The 24,329-nt window shown below is 41.3% G+C and overlaps 1 protein-coding gene across 1 annotated transcript in view; it reads left to right on the top strand.

The window, feature by feature from the left end:
- The first annotated feature begins 345 nt into the window (after positions 1-345).
- Positions 346-24,329, top strand: part of pafah1b1a (platelet-activating factor acetylhydrolase 1b, regulatory subunit 1a) — a 38,840-nt gene continuing 14,856 nt past the window's right edge. The window contains exons 1-3 of the mRNA XM_068317342.1: positions 346-508; positions 13,653-13,966; positions 20,999-21,083. Of these exons, the coding sequence (XP_068173443.1) occupies positions 13,935-13,966; positions 20,999-21,083 (117 nt within the window). The 5' untranslated portion in view covers positions 346-508; positions 13,653-13,934. The remainder of the gene's footprint in view (positions 509-13,652; positions 13,967-20,998; positions 21,084-24,329) is intronic.

Genomic DNA, 24,329 nt, shown 5'->3' with positions numbered 1-24,329 from the left:
GTCCTTGCAGATTAAAAAATACAAATATAAGAGTAAAAAGTACTTGCTTACTGCTGCAAATGCTTGAGTTTAATCTGGAGAATTTTTATGTATGTGCAATGCAGCTGTCATAAATGCAGAGTAAAACCATTTTTACAATAGAAGTAGTAAGTGCCATCACGCTGGAGAGAATATTGTTTAATGCCGCATTTAAATATTTCGCATTGAGGTTCTACAGTTTAGAATGTTGGGAGAAACCTCGAAAGAGTTAAAAACCAAAACCTACAGAAGCTTATTCCTGCTGTCAGAAGCGTGCGCGCGCCCGTCACGCCGTGAACGCGCGCTGCGCTCGCGCGTCGTCAGAAGGCTGCAGCCTGCGAGAAAACAAGCATCCAAAGCAAAGGAGGCGAGACGGGCGCAGTGTAGCCCCGCATCACAAGATCGCGTTCTGGAGCGGAAAAATTAACGCCCTGTCGGCTCACGCCACCGTTACAGACGTCTGGGAATATTTACCGAGAGAAATAATAAGGTGAGTTCAATTAGTTTTCAGTTGTTAAGCCGGTCAGAGTCGCAGGAATCCGGTGTTAGGTGTGGAAAATGACGATGTGGCTGTAATTTTTGCGCCTCCTTTTTTATGTCTCAAAATGGCGGATAGGCCGCTTGGACTGGAGCAGCAGGTACCTTGTCACTGGACTTTATCCCGGTGTCCGGATAAAGTATTACGTCTTTAACTGCTACATTCAAGACTTTTGTCTTAGTTTGTAAGTTGGTTGCTGCTACCCGAACCCGAACACGTAGTTCCTAAGTGTTAATGCTTGAGCTAACTTTCTGACTGCATCGCCGGGAAGCTAACTCTGCTAATGATAACTTTAGCTAACGATAACCGGGCAGAGAGAAGCTCCTGCCTGCAGCACCGCCGACAGCTCGGCCAACATCCGTATCGACTACATATCAGAAGATGCCGTTGAGTTATGGATGACCCATGTCAATTCCGTTTGACTGCCACCGTGTATAATACCGTAAATAGCTAGTTTATATTGAAGTAACGCTAGTATCTAACCATACTTGCCTGTTGTAGGAAAACATCGACAACAAAAATAAATGTAGGTCACACGATGTTAATGTTACCACTGATGTCGACTGGTTCGATCAAGCTCGCACTATTTTAATTGTTCGTGGGATCGGTTTCTTCGTTTGAGCTGTATGGAATGAGTTTAGGTTGAGCTATTTTGCATTACGTAACAGTCATGCAGATATTATCGCAAAAGCACGTTAGGAAACATTTCCAGTGGCTTTGTAGTTAATGTTGGTGCAGTTGTGTGTATGATCTTCTGTTTGTTGTCCACCATGATGCCTGCTGTTGGCCGCTGACATGCTCAGCTGAAGCTGAAGCTCTTCGTGCGGGTTGTGTTAGAAAATCAGGGTGGAGTTCAACGGAGGCGTATTTATTGCATCTACCCAGTCTTCAAATCATTGCTGTTTTCTTTTGCACATGGAGTTTAATCCCTTTGGACGTATCATTGATTGATTTCAGTTGGACAGATGTAGTCCAGAGTGTGAGCCAATTATTAAGATTCCTTTTAAGTATGTACTGTACACTTAATCTGACAACCCGAACTGTCTCATAATGTGTAACAACTTTTGTCAGGACGTCACGATTTAATTAAAGCCATAAAGCCTAAAAATTTTTCCAAGCAAGTATGCAAGAACGTCGACTGGAATCCTAGGATATTTATGAAATTAAAAGTCTCATCAAGAAGAACTAAAATGCTCTTCTATATAATAATAGTGTTGGACTGTCTTGTATGATGAGAAATGTCATCCTTGTTTCATCTTGTAGTTAACAGCTATCATTTATTCATAGGAAAAAATGGCCTTTTGTGAAACTAGTGTTATAACAATCCCATAACCAAGGCCTCTTAGTTGTTTATGCTCAGTCTTCATTCAGGTCCGATTCTTTGTACACAGATGAGGGTTACAAATAAAGTACCTGATGTTTAAAATTGATATTTTGACATAAATATAAAATGTCATGAAGTACAGTAGCACAATTGGCAAAAGTGCAAATACCAGAACATTCCATTTCAGACTTTTAAGATGTTAGAATGGCTCCAAGGAACCATCACCTTAACGTGGTGGAGAGGTTTGTGTGCCCTAAGGATCCTGGGAGCTATGTTGTCGGGAGTCTTGTACTCCTGGTAGGGTCACCCAAGGCAAACAGGTCTCAGGTGAAGGGCCAGACAAAGAATGGTTCAAATATCCCATGAAAAACGGAAAAGGGAAAACTGTGACCCTGCCCGGAGGAAGCCCGGGGCCGACGTCTGGAGCCAGGCCTGGACGGAGGGCCCGTCAGCGAGCGCCTGGTGGCCGGGTCTGCCACGGGGCCCGGCCGGGCTTAGCCCGAAAAGGCAACGTGGATTCTTCCCACCCCTGTGGACCCACCACCCGCAGGGCAGACCGATGGGGTCGGGTGCGCTGCCATATGGGTGGCAGTGACGACAGGGGGTCACGACGGACCAGACCCGGGCGGCAGAAGTTGGCTTTGGGGACGTGGAATGTCACCTCACTGGCGGGGAAGGAGCCGGAACTTGTGTTGAAGGTGGAGCGCTACCAGTTGGATCTGGTGGGGCTTACCTCCACGCATAGCCTCGGTTCTGGATCCAGACTCCTGGATAGGGGTTGGACCTTGTTTTACTCCGGAGTTGCGTCAGGCGTGAGGCGCAGGGCGGGTGTGGGGATACTCACAAGCCCCCGGCTGAGCGCCGCTGTGTTGGAGTTTACCCCGGTGGATGAGAGGGTCGCTTCCCTACGCCTTAAGGCTGTGGGGGGGAAAACTCTGACTGTTGTTTGTGCATATGCACCAAATATCAGTTCAGAGTATTCGGCCTTCTTGGGGTCCCTAAATGGGGTCCTTGAAGGGATCCCTGCAGGGGACTCCATTGTTCTCCTGGGGGACTTCAATGCACACGTCGGCAATGATGGAGACACTTGGAGGGGCGTGATTGGGAGGAATGGCCTCCCTGATCTGAACCCGAGCGGTGTTATGTTGTTGGACTTCTGTGCTAGTCACGGATTGTTCATAACTAACACCATGTTCGAACACAAGGATGCTCATAAGTGTACCTGGTACCAGAGCACCCTGGGTCGGAGGTCAATGATTGATCTTGTGATCGTATCATCTGATCTTCGACCGTGTGTTTTGGACACTCGGGTGAAGAAAGGGGCAGAGCTGTCAACTGATCACCACCTGGTGGTGAGTTGGGTCCGTTGGCGGAGGAAACCTTTGGATAGACCTGGTAAGCCCAAACGAGTAGTGCGGGTGAACTGGGAACGTCTGGAGGAGGACTCTGTCCGTGAGGCCTTCAATTCACACCTCCGAAGGAGCTTCTCGTGCATCCCTGTGGAGGCTGGGGGCATTGAACCTGAATGGTCGATGTTCAAAGCTTCCATTGCTGAAGCTGCAGCTGAGAGCTGTGGTCTCAAGGTCTTGGGTGCCTCAAGGGGCGGTAACCCTCGAACACCGTGGTGGACCCCGGTGGTCAGGGAAGCCGTCCGACTAAAGAAGGAGGCCTTCAGGGGCATGTTGTCCCTGGGGACTCCTGAAGCAGTTGCAGGGTACCGACAGGCCAAAAGGACTGCAGCCTCGGCTGTGATGGAGGCAAAACAGAGGGTGTGGGAGGAGTTCGGAGAGGCCATGGAGAAGGACTATCGGACGGCACCAAAGTTGTTCTGGAGGACTGTCCGACACCTCAGGAGGGGGAAACGGGGAACCATCCAAGCTGTATACAGCAAAGATGGGACACTGTTGACCTCGACTGAGGAGGTTGTCGGTCGGTGGAAGGAACACTTTGAGGAACTCCTGAATCCAACTACCCCAACTGACCCGTCCTCTGTTGCAGAGGTAGAGCTGGAGGATGATGGGGGATCAGAGTCAATCTCTCGGGGCGAAGTCACCGAGGTAGTTAAACAACTGCACGGTGGCAAAGCCCCGGGTATTGATGAGATTCGCCCGGAAATGCTGAAGGCTCTGGGTGTTGAGGGGCTGTCGTGGATGACACGCCTCTTTAACATTGCGTGGAAATCTGGGACAGTGCCGAAAGAGTGGCAGACTGGGGTGGTGGTTCCTCTTTTTAAAAAGGGGGACCAGAGGGTGTGTGCCAATTACAGGGGCATCACACTCCTCAGCCTCCCTGGGAAAGTTTACTCCAAGGTGCTGGAAAGGAGGGTCCGGCCGATTGTCGAGCCTCAGATTGAGGAGGAACAATGTGGGTTCCGTCCTGGTCGTGGAACAACGGACCAGCTTTTTACTCTCACAGGGATCCTAGAGGGGGCTTGGGAGTATGCCCATCCAGTCTACATGTGTTTTGTGGACTTGGAGAAGGCATATGATCGTGTCCCCAGGGATATACTGTGGGAAATACTGCGGGAGTATGGAGTGAGGGGGCCTCTTCTCAGGGCCATCCAATCCCTGTACGCCCAAAGTGAGAGCTGCGTTCGGGTTCTCGGCAGTAAGTCGGACTTGTTCCGAGTAGCTGTTGGCCTTCGCCAGGGCTGCGCTTTATCACCAATTCTGTTTGTGATTTTCATGGACAGGATATCGAGGCGTAGTCGTGGTGAGGAGGCTTTACAGTTTGGTGGCCTGAGGATTGCATCACTGCTTTTTGCAGATGATGTGGTCCTGTTTGCATCATCAGCCTGTGACCTGCAGCGCTCACTGGTCCGGTTTGCAGCCGAGTGTGAACCGGCGGGGATGAGGATTAGCACCTCCAAATCTGAGGCCATGGTCCTCAGCAGGAAACCGGTGGAATGCCTTCTCCAAGTGGGGAATGAGGTCCTTCCACAAGTGAAGGAGTTTAAGTATCTTGGGGTCCTGTTCACGAGTGAGGGAACAATGGAGCGTGAGATTGGACGGAGAATTGGGGCAGCAGGAGCGGTATTGCAGTCGCTTTACCGCACTGTTGTCACAAAGAGGGAGCTAAGCCGAGAGGCAAAGCTCTCCATCTACCGTTCAATCTTCGTTCCTACCCTCACCTATGGTCATGAGCGATGGGTCATGACCGAAAGAACGAGATCGCGGATACAAGCGGCTGAAATGGGCTTTCTCAGGCGGATAGCTGGTGTCTCCCTTAGAGATAAGGTGAGAAACACTGCTGTTCGCGAGGGGCTCAGAGTAGAGCCGCTGCTCCTTCGCGTGGAAAGGAGTCAGCTGAGGTGGTTTGGGCATCTGGTGTGGATGCCTCTGGGACGCTTCCCTAGGGAGGTGTTTCTGGCACGTCCAGCTGGGAGGAGACCTCGGGGCAGACCCAGGACCAGGTGGAGGGATTATATCTCAACACTGGCCTGGGAACGCCTTGGGATCCCCCAGTCAGAGCTGGTGGATGTGGCCCGGGACAGGGAAGTTTGGGGCTCCCTGTTGAAGCTGCTGCCCCCGCGACCCGATTCCGGATAAGCGGTGGAAGATGGATGGATGGATGGAGAATGGCTCCAACTTTAAATTTGAAGCATCCAACAGTGGTGTTGATAGACCCATCAGTTATTTTAAACCATCTCAGAAAAGGAGCTGATATGTTAATAAAAAGCAGATGCTCATAATTAATTTGATAGCCATATTAAGAGCCAATGGATGTGGTCTGTTGCCTTGAATTCAAATTGCATGTAGTATGTCCACTTTTTAATTTGACCTTAAGGACCATCAGCAAAGCAAAAAAAGTAACACCATTTATCCAAGCTTAAATCGTTAGAAATCACAGAAGAGTAAAGCGAAGCAGAATCGCAGGTGTTATGAGACATTCCCTTCTATTTTGTTTAGCAAAAATAAAGACTATAGGCTGGGCACGAAGTTAGTGTACAGTCTATCATTTATTTTGTGTCAACATAAGAGTGAAAGGCAGTTTAACTTTGTGATTGTTGTGCATTGAACGTCAGAAAATGCTCCCTCTGCTGATAATAAGACAGTTTGCCCTTCCAGAATGGCAGCCCACTCTACAGTATAATGTAATCGTAACAATCGGTTATTTATTACCTACATATAGTGCAATTACTTAAATGAAGGAATGAGCTTTTCTCCCATGTGTGCAGATTGTTTTGGCATGTCAGCTGTTACATCTAGTTGTCAAAGCGTCAAACCTGCTCTTTGCGTGGTTCCTCAATGGTTGTGGGGTTCTATTGTGAAATGGTGTTCTATTAGGATTTGCGATATGCCCTAACAACTTGTAGTCACCTTGTGAATCATAACAACTGTAGATTGAATGTGAATGAGGCAACATATGTTAAATCAGTTCCAGCATCATAAGTAAAAAGACCTCTGGCTGATTTTCTTGCCAACAGCAACCATAATGAATTGAGGCTAAGGTGTCAGATCAGTTTTTTGAGAATCCAGACAATTGTTGATGAACTTGTTTCCATTCAAGTTAATACAGAGCTGCACATGTTATTTTCTTTGACATTGTGGTGCACTGTTTCCTCATCAGTGCATATTTTGCTACAAAATTCATGGCAAAGCTATGGAACTGAATACATTTAATGTCACTGAAGTTGAGTTTGAGTTTCCTTGGTGGTAGCATGCAGGGTCTGCAGTTTTCATGACATAGATTGGATAGGAACTTTGAGCGAGGCTTTGACATGTGTGCCTAGATTATTTTTGAGAAGATTGCAGAACTAACATTACTACACCTTTACCTTCATGGTTACAAATCATTGAAGGTACCATGAACAGTAATGAAGTGGTACTCTATGTATATGAAGTACACTACCTGTCAAAAGTTGTATGACATCCCAATTTTTCCAGATTTTCATTGAAAATTATCCAATTTAATGTCTCAGTGTATTCTTAAATTGAAGCATATAACAAATAAACAATTTCAATTAAAAAAGAAATCAAAAATATATTCTAAACCTTCATCAAAGTTGCCACCTTTGAGAGATATAACAGTTGAACACACGGCAGTCTTTCTACAATGGACATCAAATATTCTTCCCAACTCTGTTGTAGAAGTTCCCATAAATATGTATTACTTATACGTTGCTTTGCTTTCACTCATCTGTGTCTAGTTCCTCTTACACCTGCTCAATGTGGTTGAAGTCTGGAAGCCGTGTTGGCCACTTCATGTTTTCAAGCGTACCATCTTGTTCTTTCTTCTTGAGGTAGTTGTGGCATAGTTTGGACTTATTCTTGCTGTAGGATGAACCCCTAACTAATAGGAGCATCCCAGAGGTTACTGCATGATGCTGCAGAAGGCTATGGTAACCTTTTTGTTTCAGAGGGCCTTTCACTCTATACAAGTTACTGACCCTGGATCCAGCAAAACAGTTCCAGACCATCACACTTTCTCTTCCACATTTGACAGTTGATATCACCCATTCGGCAGCATACATATTTTCTGCGAGATTAACCGATGACTTCAAATTTTGATTCATCAGTCCGAAGAGATTTAAATACATGCTATTAATTTTTTTGCTGGCAGCATAAGTATTTGGAAAGGCTTTGAAAGGATTTTGCTTGAAGTCCAAAACACCTTCTTCCAGTCTTCAGTAGTCCACTGGTGGGGTTTAATGGCCCAGGCAAGCCTCTTTTTCTTATTCTGAAGTCTCAGCAATGGCTTTCTTGCTGAAACTTGGCTGATCAAACCTGTAACCCGAAGTTTTCTCTTCACAGTTGAAATTGAGAGTTGTTTACTACGACAATGAGCTGTTCTTGAGGTGTTGTCCTCTTAGTCATCTAACTGTTGACTCTCAAAAACTTGTCTTCTGATTCTGTTGTGGCTTTGGGTCTGCCAGACCTCTTACTGTCAGCACCCTTGCTTTTGATGGTGGTGGACACTGTACTTACCTTCACTTTCTTGGAAATTTCTCTGTAGGGAAAACCTACATTTGTGTTATGATGGTTTGTCTGTTCTTCTAGCGTTAATTGCCTTTTCCTTGCCTTTTTTATAATAACACACTACTTTCTGCAGTACAATTTTTTTCAAATAATGCTCACAATAGTAGGATACCCAATTGTGTTGTAACACTACTTTTATGCAGACGGAAGGGGTTGTAATTAAATAAGAAACACCTGTCGGAATTTGTAGCACCAACTTTTGGGGTTTGATCAACCTCCATTGCTGCAGAACTGCTTTAGGTTGTTCGCCCACTTCTTGTTTGCCACCTAATAAACATACATTTAATAATACATTTCGGGTATAAATCTGAAATGTGTTTGTTTAGTTTTCTGTTTACCTTACCTTGGTTTTGTTTTTTGTTTTTACCTTTGTACAATTTTATGCTGTTCAATGAACTTGAAATACTTGAATTTCAATACAAAACTGGAAAAACTGGGGTGTTCTAAAACCTTTGACCGGTAGTGTATATGAAGGAGTGAATCCCTCTTCACAACACACATAGGTTGATTTCTTGATTATGATTTGCCTGCCTGTTGCTATTTAGAGATGTAACAAAATTCAGGTGAAGTCATGAACACAAAATTAAGTTTCTCCATTTTTCAGCTGTTTGAGATGCTTTCTTTTAAAAGAAGACATTGGCATGGGCCCAGTCCTAATTCTGTTTCAACCTAACCCTACTATGAGGGGCAGTATAGTAGGCAGGGTATATCGTTATGTTTGGTCTCATCAGGCCACTAAACAACATCCCTGAGAGTTGACTGTACTATCAGTGCTTTGGGCCTTTATTGTGATGCTCCTCCTAGTACAGACGCAATAGAAGGAAGGCATGTAACTATTAATTGCTAAAACCTGCGCTGTAATCCTCACACTGCCAGAGATAAGTGAGCACTTGGACTGCTTTAAGGTGTTTATATCAAGGTCCATTGGTCAGATGTTGTCAGTGTCATTTTTCTATCCTGTTGAACTCTCTATGAATAAAAAAAGCAAACAGTGCAGTTTTTTTTCACCAAGGTAGCGAATTTTCATAAGTGAGTTTTGAATTTAGCAGAGATGCTGTAATGGCAGTTTGGCAGCATGTTTCATTTTGGCTTGAAATCAGATTTGAGCTGTTTTGCTTGGGCTTCCCATGAAAGCATAAAGGTATTAAATTACTATACGTTTGTCCCTCGAGATAAGAGTTTAATTTATTCAGTGACTGAGCTCATAAGTCAAACAACTCATAAGTCAAACAATATTTCCCATTTAAAATAATTAAAATAATTTTAATTTCTTCCAGCCTTGTATGTACCGGGTATGACTGCATCCAACCTGGAGAGGGATGGGTGCTGCCAGGTTCAGTTGCCTAAAACACGCCATATGATGACAACCGCGAGTCATCTGTGGTTCCCCAACGACCCTCCGGGGTTATGGGATAGGCTAGGCTTGTAAAAAAGTCCCGTAACTCCATTAAGTTATGAAAGAAAGTATTTTTTTTATTAACCAATGGCCATGCATACTTTGTGCATAATTAATTACTGTATATATAAGCTATTTAAACAATGATGTATGAAAAGAAATGCAAAAGTCACATGCACTAGTGACTTTTACTCCTCAAAAGGAAACGAGATCCGGTCTCAGCTAATGTTGTATCCATCTGCCAACTAGCGGTGGTGTCCTGAAGCACGGCTCGTAACTTGGACTTTGCTCAGATGTCAAACTAAAATTTGGACAAAACAATGACTCCTATCATAAATAACTTTGAGCAGCTCTTAACGTCAAGGTACTACTGTATAAGCCTGTTTCTTGCAAGACAAAATAAAAAAAGTTGGCAAAAATAAAATGATCTTCCCGCAAAAACCATTACAATCCATAACTGTGTTACAATAGCATGGTTACAAACATTTTGGGTTTTGTGTGTGACACAATAATCCAGTGACATATTCAGTTAGATCTACATTAGTCAGATATTCCTATAAATTTTTTAACATTTTTGCATACCGTATTTCCCGCACTATAAGGCGCACCTAAAAGCCTAAAATTTTCCCATAAACCCGTAGTGTGCCTTATAATCCGGAGCGCCTTATATGTGGATTAATATTCATATTAATATTGATTAAAAACATGATTGCTGAAAAAAAGCCGGCAGTCTGGCCGCCAGTCATGCCGCACTCTGCCACCAGAGGAGCCCCCTCAGAAGGCACTCGGGCTTACGCCCCCTAACAACGGTAGTCAAGGGGCATCACCAAAGTCCTGGCTCTGACTGAGATGCTCTCAGACGGTAGAGCAGACTGTAGGAGCACTGGTGATTATGTAGCAAAACATAAGGAACTTTCAACAATTCTATTAATAAAGTTTGACTGACTGACTGATCTCTATATTTCCTAACTATTTGGCGTCGGAAATAAGCCACTTTAAACTTAATAGGTCTTAAAAATGCCATTGTGCTGTCATCTGGAATCTAGTGACGGTCCATTCTATTAGTCTGTGGAAACACACGGAGAAACTGGCATAAAGGTGAATGAAAGACCCTCAAAGCTGAACTTCCAGTCTTTTCTGAAATTTCAAGAGCTGAGTCACTGCTAGACAAAGGTGTGCTGTAATTGATTTACAAATGTAGTTGATAGCTCTGGGCGGGCGGCGGAGGGGCGCATTCAGGCTTGTGTATTCTGTCTGCAGCGACGTGCGGTGAGATTCACGGCGGTGAGAGACCGACATTAAAGTCAGTTCTAGGAGTAAAACAGCGTCATATTTGCCAGTAAATTAGCAGCCTGTTGTTTAGGACACACAGCAGCAAATAGATGCACCTCACCTCCAACTCGACTACCGATCGATCGAAAGAATATTTAATTAATAAATGGAGACGAACGTCAGAGCTTAAATATCTGCTTCGAACTGCAGATCAGGAAATAATCCGCTCTGTTCACACTGACTGTACTCGTAATGAATTTAACCGGTTTTATATGTCAGGTTTTTTAATATGCAGGTTGACTTCTTTCTAAGATGGCAAAGTGATCAAGTGATCAAGTTTCCTTGATGAGGCTCAGAATGGCTTATTGACATAACAATAGGAGCCATTCAGAGGTAGTCAAGGAAGGCATGAATGCAATCATGACTGCCTGAACAGCACGGCTCTATCTAGTGGACGGATTGCGCAACTACAGCCGCTGCAGTTTATTAAATAAATTTTATTTATTTTTTATTGTGTGCGCCTTATAATCCGGTGCGCCTTATATATGAAATACATTATGAAACAAACAAATTATTGAGGGTGCGCCTTATAGTCCAGTGTGCCTTATAGTGCGGAAAATACTATACTTATTTGCAAAGATTTATGTAGCCACCGTTCCAGCACCTTTCCACACTCCCTCTGTAGAGATTTTTGGATTTTCTACCACTATTTTTTTTTACTAAGTCTAAAACATAAAACACAACTTTGAAGGGTCATCTGAAAGGCTCTGTGACCATGGCTCCTCGATCCCCTATAGCCATGGCACGTATTAACCTACCTACATGACATTGAGCAAAATTGAGATGTAGGGGCAAGTGCTAGGGCTAATGGATACAGTTGGGATTGAGTCCAAGTTTGTAACAGTAGTGTGCAAAAGTTTTAGGCTGGTGTGAAATAATACTGGAAAGAAAGGATGATGCTTTAAAAATCAGGAATTTAATTCTTTTTGGGGTCAATTTACAGAATGCAAAGTGTGAAAACAGAAGATGAATCTAAATCAAATCAATATTTGATGTGACCACCCTTGCCTTCAAAACAGCATCGGTTCTTGGAACACTTGCAATTTTTGCATGCCGTTTTTGAAAGAACTCAGCTAGCAGGTTTTTCAGACATTGTGGAGGACTTACCACACAGGTCATATGGGTGTATGCTGCCTCAAATTCTTCTCCCTCTTCAGGTAATCCCAGATAAACAGTTCTTTGGGTGCCATAAACATTTGGGTGCACACATTATTTTTTATGAAGGTCATTAATGACATTGGCTGTGTCTGGGATCATCATCCTGCTGAAGAAGAAATTTGAGGCCAATCATACCTAATGTTATTGCTTGATGGATGATAATCTGCTTGTACTTATCAGTATTCCGCGACATTGCCCATTTCTCTGAGCTTTTTTAAAAGAGCTTAGACACCACACCTTGATACCCTTTGAAATCCTTTCCTGGGAGAGTCCTTGCTGACGCAGTATGACTGACTACCTTACGTGTTAGTATGCACAGTCTTGCCTGTGACACGAAACGACTCTTCCATAGCCTTGCCTTGGTTGTTCATCACTGAGTTTCTGTTTAATTTTATGACTGTTTCAACCCACAAATGACATTGATGATCATTAGCACCTGTTTGTTATGATAATTTAATTTTACTCCTGTCTGATTCTACAAAATCCCAACTTTGTGTTGTGTATTGAGGAGAATTGACCCTTTGTGGATTCAAAAATTGGTCATGAAAAATATTTAATTTTTATGCTGTTAATTTGCTTGGTATTCTGTAAATGTTTGAAAGTAAATGATTAACTTTTATCTTATTTTTTTAAGCATTCTTGGTTGGCAGCATTTATTCACAACTGACTTTTGTAGTTGTACATTTTTATTTGTATTTTGCTTATCAGTAGAAGCTCCTTAGAAGTAGGAAGATAGGATTTGTTATGTTCGGACTTAAAAATTTGTACAGACTTCCCCCAGTATGTTGATGGGTTTGTTCTACGGCACAGTTAGTATTTTAATGGTTACCTGATTTTGTGATGTGTTTACAGAATTAGTTACACTTACAGAAACACATTTTCTCAGGGTTCAGACCATGATGAGGTTTTTTTCTTCCACAGTGGTCTTTAAAGATTCACAATGGCCAATTAGGTGATAATAGTGCCATAGATTCTTGCTTTATATTTGATTAAAAATGGGCAACACTATAAATTGGACCTTGATAGTTGGTTCATGTTAAGTGATGAGACTTGACTGTTCACTCTGATGTCTTATTGGTTAATTGTGGAACAGGTTGAAAGTGCTATGAAAAGAATCCTACATGTTATACTTTTTCAAATGGTGTGGCTCTTCGCTAGCTGACTACATCATACCTAAAGACAGAAGTGTTGTTTCATATTCCGCTCAGTGATGAGAATTTGTTAAATGCAACCAGAATGTGTGGAAATGGGGCTACTCTGAACCCAGTAGGAAGTACAGTATTGTTATCTGCATAGTGGTTGTTACCCATGTTAGTATTCCACTGATGCCAACACAAATTTTGAAAGTGATTTCATTGTGCAACTAGTCGGACTGGCTGGCACTTGAGGATGTCTAAAAATAAGGTAATGGAGTCAGTGAATTGACAAGAGCACTGCTCTTATTGCAGTCCACTTGGCCTGTTTTCTTTCTGTTTGCAACATGGGCTTGTAGAATGTGGGTCAGCTCTTGTATGTTCATGGGGAAAGGAATTTGCAAGAACAGACCAGATCTCTCAAACCTGACTGGTGGCTTAACAGGCTGTGAAGTTGGTTAGAAGTGGATCTGAAAGGCATATTAAGGTGTGGATTATGCAAAGGAGGTGGTTCATGTAAAAAGTCCTGTAAATAACTTTATGTGATCAAAGCTTTGCTATGAGAGACACTCTTTCAGTTTCAAACTGAATGTGTTTGCGTCTGTGGGTTTTTTGTTATGTTAGGTTTTTCGCTTTTCATTGTTGACTGCTCACCCACTCACACAAACTAGTGCAGTACTCATCTAACCATTTTGGATTTTTCATGCCCACTCACTTTTCATGCTGTCTTTCGGGCATATGTAATACTGACTTTACGTATTTCCTCTTTCTTCAGATGCAGTATCGACTAGACTGGTGATTGACCTGCAGGCTCGCCACATCTGTTCTCCCTGGTGTCTTGCAGTTAGGGGGCACATTTCTGTGTTGCCCCTATCACACTTTGAGTGTTTTTCTTGGGACAACGCCAACTGCCTGCCATTGGAGTACACAGTGCACACTCACCTGTGTTGCTTTATCAGCACAGCTCATCCCCTGACTGAGGAGAGGGCAGCAGCTGCGCAAGATTCACCTTTTACCAACTGATCTCTCCCAGCCCCGCCTACATTGTCCCATCAGCATGGTGCTGTCACAAAGGCAACGAGATGAGCTGTAAGTTGCTAACACATCACACACAACTGTTTTGATTTGCACACTATCTCTAATTTCATATTTTTTGTATCACGGGATAAGGCCTGTTTCATTTCGGTCATGCTACATTCACTGGTCACCCATACTGACACAGCTGCCTTGTGCAACCACATTTTTCTGATGTGTCTGTACAGTTTTGAAGGAATGAACACGGTTTGGTAGTATTCTCAGATACTTTTTAGCTTTTTTTTTTTTTTAAGGCAGAAGATCGAAGATCAATATTGGATTTGGAGCTGCAGTTTAATTAGCAAACATGCAGAGCATTTTGGAGAGATGAGCATAAAGAATCTGAATTCTGTTTTTTTCTGGCACTGAATGGACTTTTGAGGCTGCTATGTACCACTGTAAGCATGCATGATTCAGTCACAGTGCTGCAATATTACGGAATTTCTTGAAACTGTCCAGCTGTGCAGTCACTGTATGGCAGTTTTCAGCTAGCTTTGGGTCAAGTCAGCCTGGTGACCTAGTAGCATGTTGTGTTGCATTAGAAACTCCCAGTGAACTTGGTTGATTTCCTGGTTTACTGCCACTAGGCCGTATCTGTTGCTCTGTTTGGAGTTCTATTTTTGTAGTTGTCCAATGATTTTCTCCTTCTTTTTTGACTGAAAATTCCTTGGAGAAGTCCCACTTCATAATACTTGCAATACGCTATTTACAGTTCAAGGCTGAACTAGAAAGCTGCCAGCACACAATGGTTATAGCAAGTGATGGGTGACATAAGGGTCTCCAAATGCACTAGCCTCATTTATGTTGACTGCGTTTTGTACAGGAAATTTAATTCATTCTTAAATGGAGAGTAAAATGAGATTCTGAAGGAGGAGGAAGCTGCGAAAGAGGAACAAAGTGCTACCAACATGCTGATCCAGTCTTCAACTTCTGTTTCATGGTATTCTTCTGCTTGCTGACATCATTGCAGTTGATTTGTGTGGTAGCTCATGTACTTCTCTAATGTACGTTAGACAAAACAAACTAAACCTGAATTAGGTGGGGTTTTTTTAATTTCAGATGCCCAGTGTCAGTGAGTGTTAATTACAATTTCAAAGAGCTCTATAAATAATCTAATGGTGTGTTCAGTGAGCTGAGCTCCATTTGTATACCTGTACCTGCTTGTACACCCAAGTAAAAACACTGTGATCCCAAAGTGATGATATTTTCAGTCATGCAGAGATAATGGTTTTAAATGTGTTTTGTCTCCAGACAAGGATTTCTAGTGAGCTATTAGAATATCATATATCTACACATTTTGAAATTGGAAAATAGAAACTTGGCCCCACTGAGTCTTTGGACTTAATAATCAATCCCTGACACACATGATTTTAAACATCCTAAGTGCAATACAAGGGAGGGTAGCAGATGATCCACCATAAAACTCACACCATTTAGAAAGGACATGCTAGTGTTTGTTTTCTGTAGCTGTCTGTAAACTAATGATTTCATTTTTTGCATGCTCTTTTGCATTGACACATGCATCAGCATTGAGACATGTCAATGCACTCAACAATCCCGATTTTGTGTCTGTGTTTTTAGAAAAGCACTGTGGGAGGAGTTTGTAGTTATGGAGATTTCTATTGGAATGCTAATCTTCAAGCTGTTTACTATTCAGACGAAGCTACTAGAGACCCCCATGCCTCTACTCCTGGGTTCAGAGAATCTCTGGCCCCATAGTTAACAGGAAACTAGCGTGGGACCATCACACAACTTGTGTCGTTGAAGCATTCTGTTGCATTTTTTTCTTTTTGGAAGTGTTGCTTGGGCTTAGCTTGGTATTTATTTTAAATTTATTAAGTGGCTTTAAGATTGCAAATGGCTATGGATTATTTTTTAATTAGGCAGTATAGTGGAGGGTTAATGGGAACAGTGAAGAGATGATTGCTATACTTACTCATTTTCAAATCTAAGATCTTAATGCACATTAAACAATTACTTGCTAAATGACCAATGGCATGAAAGCATGTGAACTCATAAAAGAAAAATTAGATGCAGTACCAACACTACCGGGTAAAATATACCAGTATTACTATCTTAAGGCATTTACCACAACCAAGCACAGTGATTTGTAAGCAAAGCACAAGTCTTATTTTGTCAACATCGTAAGTTAATCAGACATGTAGAACAAATGTCTGCTGTTGTCGCACAAATGATTGCTAGACATGCTTTGTGTTAGCTTTGGTTAAAGCAAAGGCTGACAAAAATCTTTTGAGTCTTTCTTGATTAGAATTATAGCAAGACTGAAGAAAACTGCAAACTAGTTTTATGCAAGTTGAAAAATGTGGCTCCCATCTCTCTGTGTGGATTAGATTAGTAGTCAATCAGTCAGTAGTTGGAGAATGCCAAACAACTGTAGAATAATATTTTTTACTTGAGGTACTAAATCCTTACTCAAAATCTTCCTGAGGTTGCCCTGTGTGGGGCTTTGACTTTGGACAGAAAGTTGACGCTTAATAATTACCCTCATGTGGAACATAATATTCCACAAAGAGGAACAGTCTTTGTGTTCTAAATAGTTTATTTTGTTATTTGCAGTCAGATGTTGTGTTTACGCATCATCTTTATAAAGCATGTTTTTCATCAGCATGGCTGATGAAAAGCACATTTTTGTTTCCTTCCATGATCAGGAGACTTGGTCCTTTGGGCAAGTAGTAAAAATAGATACGGAACACAAACTCTCTGCTTCCCTGAAAGACCTTGAGCCACCCAAATGCAAATGGGTCTATGCTGTTTGAGCTTTATATACAGTATGGTTTACAAAGACAATCCCGAGAGCCTTCCCAATGGGTTAAGGTTAGGGTTACTGGATTTCTGACCATGCCAAACTATTTTAAATTTTGTTGACATATCTTGTATACTTCTGAGAAAATAATTTACAGTAATTGATTGGAACAACTATCCTCTCTTCCTCTTGGTCCTTATCCACATCACATTGTTGTATATTTTGTCTTGGACTTAACCTTCACTTACTGTGGATCCCAGTTAGAGGGTGAGAAAGAGTGAGTTTAACGTTTTGTGATGTTGTCTATTGTTAAATCTTACTGCAGAGCTTATTACTTATGTAACAGACGAGTTATGTGTAAGCTTGTTTCCCTGCACAACCTACCAGATTTACTTTTGAATTCAGCAGCCTTATGATACTTCACTCTCTAAAGTTAGAAATATTTTAGAGTTGGGGAATCAAGTAAAGAGCTCAAACTTAAAGTGATATTTACCAGTAATTTATTTGGTGGATTGACTGTATAATCTAGGTCCCGAGTTACTTCAAGTCCCTGGTAACCATTGCTTCAGGCCCCTTCTTATCACCCAAGCAAGAGAAATGCTAGCATAATTGCATATGTCAAGAATATCTGAATGTTGGACTTTTGTACAATCCTGTCATATGATTTTGATGGAATATATTTGGTTACTTTTTTTTCTTACAGTCATCAGCTGTTCAGTACTCAGCTGTTAAAATACATAAATAAGATTGTGGATAACCCTTTTTTTATTAGCTCACTGCTTCTTCCCAATTTCTCTGCACATGCGCAGATTTTATTTATTATTGTATTTGTCATATTACAATGTTACATATTACAGATCTTTTTATCTGAAATTATTTTCCGTACATTTTATAAGTTCATGATATGACCATCCTTGACATACATATCGAGATATAATTTATTTGAGCAGATTGAAAAGTTTTTTACCTCTAGATAGAATTAAATAAAATTAACATATTCTTTGTAGGGATCCTAAATATGTGAATCTCATAATTGATTTATTTAAATTGACCTGATTTTTTTTTACACACATTTTTAAGCTAAAGAAATCTTTTTTTATATTTTTTGCTCACTATCAGATGATATCCACATCACCTTAAAACTGCTGACCAAAATTCAGAGAAATGTCATACGTGGCGTGACTGTATAAACACATCATAATTTCATAGTTGGGTTATTCATTTTGCCTTTTACATTTTTTAGTTATTTTTTGTTAGTTCTGGTATTACCTGTTCTGATAGATTTATGAGAAGTATTATCTATCTTACTTAAAACAGACTAGCAAAGTTTGTGTTCTTTTTTTCTCAAACTGGTCACATTTACATAATTTACATAATTCACAGAGTTAAGGTATGTTCTCAAATGTTGCTCATATGTAAATTTGTGAAGTAATAATCATGGAGAATTAATTGGAAGTGATGTCACTCACAGACATGCTAGATGGCTGACTCACCTCTTATTTCAGGAGGATGGGGTCATGCCTCTCTTCCTGATCTCATTTCTGTCTCACCATTCAGTTTGATGTTCTGTTTCTAGTTTCTAGTACATTAGTGGCTGTGGCAGAACTTGGACCACAATTTTGAGAACACCTTTTTACTTAATCTTGGCTAAAAGCTAGAAGCTTTTACTAATTGTCCTTGCTGAAAGTTTTTTATTTGTATCTCATTGCAACAGTCCAAATTTATAGCTGCATTAGGTGGTTTGTGGACTTAGCCCTTCTATGTTTGTCCTGTCTGTGCACTGTACCTACCTATCCCTGTTTATTTCATCTCCCCATAAAGTCATTTATCTGGCTGCTAGTAACCATGGAAACTAGCCTGTTGGCTGTCCTTGTGGTAATGTTGTTTTTTCTTACATGCTGGTGTGAGATTTGTTTTGCATTTTTAAGAAATGATGTGTATGCTCAGTTCTTCCAAGTGCAAACACTCCAAATGTATTGACCGTAATCCATAATTATCATTTAATTCTCTGCATAAATTTGACAGTTTATAGTTGGGTTTCTATGTAACACCCTCCAACAAAATGAAATAAATGGAAATGAGGCATAAACATTCAAATTAAGTTGCTCTCTCTATAGCTACGAAACAAACGGGGCGTACAGTCATTGTTTTTCTGTCACTTTTTTTGTTGTTGTCCTGAGCAAATGTACATCTCAAACTACTGTATATTGCCTTAACCAAAGTTAATACATATATTAACTACTGTGAGTATTTGTTTATTTTATAATAAGAAATTTTTCTGCTTTGTGATTTTTAAGGCTAGCTAGAGTGGTGATCATTTATCCAAAGTGTGTCTCAAAACTAGACATTCCTACTTTACCAAATCTGTTAGCAGGTCCTCACATTTTGTCTTGGTAGCTATGTTGGGGTTATGAAGTAGACATGGCCCACAGCACCCGATTCTCTAATAGGCTATCCCTTCAGCTGTAAAATGACAAATAGGACACACTACTCACACCATGGTCCAGTCAGCATTTAAGCTACCTGAGAGCAATGTAATTAAAAGAATTTCAAGCCTTTGCCGAGTCCAAAGAAGGTGCACATTTTAATGTTTCACTTTTATTTCAAGTTAGCATGTTGTTGTGTTGTTAAACTCTTGTGGATGTATTCTTGTGATCATCTCTTCCCCCTTGTATATATTAATTGTTTTGAACTGGCCTGGGACTTTGAATAACATTCTCCAGTATTTTTACTTTTTATGAGTAGTGCGTTACTATTTTTTGCATTGTTGTGACTCAGATTGTGTGTATGTGCCAGTCAACAGCTCCCCACCTCACCCCACCCGATCAGCAGGCATCCTGCAGATAACCTCCTGCTAACCTTGAGCTGCAGTATTGCCTCCTCCTGTTGTCATGAGGATTCAGATGGCTGGAAGGAGATGAGGTTTTCAGTACTGTATTTAACACTGACTGAGAAGATGCAGACTGGGCTGCAGACTGGGCTGCCAGATTGCAACCCCCACAGCCTTCATAGTGTGACCTCACAGCATTGCCTGCCTGACAGCTTGTCTGTTTTTTCCCTGGCATTAATGTTGGTGTTTACAATGTTCAAAAGCAGTGGACCTGGAATTAAGGAAATATTTATGTTACTGTTTGAGAAACTCACAAAGTTACTGTCTTTGTATTCTTCTGTCCATATTTCAAGTCTGATATGCAGCTAAAAATCGGTGGATAAGTACAAATTCAGAATAGATTATCCAAACCAAACTGATACATAAGCAGTGTTCATGTTTGTCTGTTCTGTACATCTTGGTAAAAGTGTAATTAATGTGTTGTATGCTGTCTAATATTACATTACATCATTCATTTTATTTAGTTCTACAAGTACAAGATTGATTATTAAAATTAGTGAAGATTAGTTATTTCCAAAATGCTTCTCAAATGTTAAAGAAGCATTAAAAACTCTAGGACATGCTAGAGTCCATCTTTGGTGATCGTGTCATGTAAATCCATCCACTAGTTTTTGCATAAGCAAACTGAACCAGTCACATGACCTCCTTGGCAGAAGTAACCTTTATAATTGTTTTTTGACTTTTTGTATTTTGAATCTTCTACAAATTGTGTGCTTTCCATTTGAACATGTTATTTAGGTCTGTGTGAAGGGTGGCTATTTTAACAACCTTCACACACAAATTAACCAAGGTGATTGGTGATGACTTTTTGTTTTGTTTTTTTACATAAAATTAGTCTTGGTGTAGAATGCCTTGTAGAAGCTAGCTAGCTCATGTTTCAGCTGTATCTGGGCAGTCCTTTTCCCAAACTTGATGAGATGGACTGCAGTAGAAAACATGTTCAGATCCTGTCTATGATCTCTGTGTTTGCCTGTGTATAAAGGATGCCTGGGGTGTGCTCAGACTGTTTTCCCCCCATATCTACACTGTAGGGAGCCATCCCTGTCCATTATTGCCCACAGCAACAAGAGCTCATTATAGAAGCCAGACAGATGTGTTCATGATTTGTGTCAAATTGGCTGAGAGGGATGTGAATGAATGAGACACAGACCAGACGCCTGTCTTTGTGTGTTGTAGGTAGATGTTAGACTGCATTTATGCATGACAAGCATTTTTGTTTTGTAGCCAGAAGTGTGATAACCTAAAACTGTCTTTGTTTGACGTGTTTTGTTGAAAATGTCATTTTTGTTTAACAGCACTTAATATAACTCTATTCCTCATGATGTGGCACTTAAGCAACTATTTTGTATGTTAATCATAAATAATTATTATGGTTTCTCTTTCTCTTTTTCAGGAATCGAGCGATAGCTGATTATCTACGTTCAAATGGATATGAAGAGGCATATTCCACTTTCAAGAAAGAGGCGGAATTAGATAATGTGAGTAGATTAAAATTGGACACATACAAGTGAAGGAGTTTATCTTGTGGTCCTGTTCACGAGTGAGGGAACAATGGAACGTGAGATTGGACGGAGAATTGAGGCAGCAGGAGCGGCATTGCAGTTGTTTTACTGCACTGTTGCAACAAAGAGGGAGCTAAGCCGAGTAGCAAAGCTCTCCATCTACCGTTCAATCTTTGTTCCTACCCTCACCTATGGTTATGAGCGATGGGTCATGACCGAAAGAACGAGATCGCGGATACAAGCTGTGTAGATGGGCTTTCTCAGGCGGAGAGCTGGTGTCTCCCTTAGAGATAGGGTGCAAAACACGGCTATTCGGGAGGGGCTCGTTGTAGATTCCTGCTCCTTTGCGTGGAAAGTAGTCCGCTGAGGTGGTTTGGGTGTCTGGTGTGGATGCCTGCAGGGCGCCTCCCTAGGGAGGTGTTCCTGGCACGCCCAGCAAGGGAGAAGGCCTCAGGGCAGACCCAGGACCAGGTGGAGGGATTATACCTCGACATTGGCCTGGGAGCGCCTTGGGATCCCCCAGTCAGAGCTGGTGGATGTGGCCAGGGAATGAGAAGTATGGGGCTCCCTGTTGAAGCTGCTGCCCCCGCGACCCGACTACGGACAAGCGGAAGAAGATGGATGGATGGACATGCATACATGTGCTCTACCAATAACATTAATTTATGCTCAGAATATGCCCTGATTTTCACAACATGGTCCATTAATAAATGCTGAATTTACCTAAAATCTTACTAAAATTTGTTCCATTACAGCTTTTAATAGCAAAATTCAATAATATTGTGTTGTACGCTCTGTCTCAGTCCACATAGTTTTTGAGGCATGTTACTGTTTTTTGTATTTTCACTCAAATTTTTTATGTTAACACTGAATTTCCCAGTTTAGCAGCGCATAATCCATTTTCTGTCTTTCAGAATAGGGATATTATTTTAGCCATGTCAGCTAGCTGTGATGGATTTGAGTGGAAACCATGTGTTGTCACAAGATTCAGTGACCTGTGGTACAAGTGCAACTGCAAGGCAACTTACTCGCTTTCACTTTGGGCTTGTTCAGACTGGTCACCAAAATCCGATTTTTAGCCCATCAAGATTGATATCGGATGTCTCTTTTGTAGTCTGAACAGTCACATACCACATGAAATCTGATTTTGTTGTTGTTGTTGTTGTTGCCATTGTTGCAATTATATAACCCCACACATTACACGCACTGAACGACGCCTCCGCTCCAATGTCGTTGCTACGACAACTTGTCAGATGGCCGATAATGTGGCCCAGTCTGAACAGAGCCAGATCGCATTTGGACACTTTCTAAAAACAGTGTGGACAGTCGGCCCTGAAAATCGGATAGGGAAGAAAATCAGACTTGCCTGCTGTCTAAACGTAGTTTTTGTATACTGGTGTTCCACATTCTTAAGAGGCAATTTGAAGCAACAGTGAGAATGATGCTGCATACTGAAATTCTCTGGGGTTAATGACACTGAATGAGATACTCTTGTTTGTACCCCTGGAATATCATCACTTTCTTTACGAAATTCCTTCCAAGGTTTCAGCAGCTGCAACGCTCATGTTAACTCATTCTGCTGCTTGTAGTATTATTTCGGATTTATTTTCTTTACATTTAAATCTTCTCCCCTTCTGTAACGCATTTTCTTTATGTTCTCGTGACTTCCACCCCTCACTGTTCTGAGTCACTCTTGCAGACATTTTCATTGTGGAAGCAGACTGAATAATAAATAAGTGATGGAGGGATATGTGCACGTTGTTGGTCACTAGAGATCAGCCACATGCAGATCGAGAAAGTATTATAAGTAGTCCAATCATTTTAGTGTAGTTTCTCCAAAGCTAGATTGTTAGAGATTGGGTTAAAAGCTATTCTGTTAATTTGAATTCTCCTTTTTCTTTTACCACAACCTTACTTTACAACTATAGCACATCTGTTTACAGTTAATATTGATTTTGTTAGTAAGAATAATAATAAAGAGTCATGCTTTTTATTTTTCCTTTCAAAAGAATTTATACTAGCATGGACATTCAGTCAAGCTGGCATTGTGAAGTGACTGGACTGCCTTATGTGTTTGTATTGTTGTAATGAGCAGACCAGATGGCAGATTAGACGATGGCAGACATCTTCATACAAGGTTCCCTGCTTGCCTCCTTTCTTTTTCTTTTGTTTTCTTTCTCTGTTTCTTGGCTGTGCTTTTGTTCATGTCTTTTGTCTTTTAATACATCCCATTCTTTTCCGAGGAATCACCTGTTCTCTTTGAGGTTTACTAAATATTTTAAACACCTCTGTAATGGCTACTTTTGTTCCCAGACAAGGCTGAGGAGTGAGTTGTAAATTAGAGCATAACACTAATTTTCTCCCTCACTGAAATGGTAGCAGTCGGTCAAGGTGGATTTTCATTGCTGCGCTAGCTTGTAATGGCTTCAGGGCATTGTTTTACACATAATACAACCACATTTGTTGTGTCTGCTGTATGACAATACCTACAACATTTTTTGTACGTTATTATGTTAAAGGAAAATGTTCCTCAAATTTTCCAGCATTTTAATGTTGAATGTTTCTTTTATTTTTTTAACTTCATTTTGACATTCATTACTCGTTGGAGACCATTAATATTAGCAGGATTTAGTCTTGGCTAGATCAAACACATTCATTTAATTGATAATCTGAATGAATAGAAATGGTATTAAATAAGTTATGTAAGGGCGAATTGGCTCAAGGAGCTTGATTGGTTGTCATTTCCCATACGGTTAATTATCCAATTTCCATATCCTACAGTCTACGTGCTGAAAAATTGAACATGATACTGAACCCCAATTTGCTTATTGGTACCATAAGGTCTTCCCACTGCAATATGTAGACAAGGAATTTGCCTACAGGAACAATAAAGTTAGCCCATATCTTAAAACGTAGTTGCTTCTGTCTGCCAGGACCACCGTAAGTTAACTTCTACCACTGCTTCCAGCACTGGGTGTGTGGCTGTAAGCTGCCTAAGCCTTTCTTGTCTGCAGGAGATTAACTTGTGTGAGACGGATTAGAACTAGTCGTGTGTTTCTTTGTGTGTAGTGTATGTGTAAATTCGGGCAGTGGGTTTGACAGTAGGTTGGCAGTGTCTGGCAGTGAACATTAGCCTGTGAGGGGTGTGTCAATAATTCCTTGTTCTTTTACTATAGCCAAAGCCCCCAGCTGGCCACCCTCCCACTGCCCTCACTGATTATG

The sequence above is a fragment of the Antennarius striatus genome, chromosome 6 (genome assembly GCF_040054535.1).
Source record: "Antennarius striatus isolate MH-2024 chromosome 6, ASM4005453v1, whole genome shotgun sequence".
NCBI lineage: Eukaryota > Metazoa > Chordata > Actinopteri > Lophiiformes > Antennariidae > Antennarius > Antennarius striatus.
Note: the sequence above shows the minus strand (reverse complement) of the source record. Positions and strands in the feature narration are given on the sequence as shown.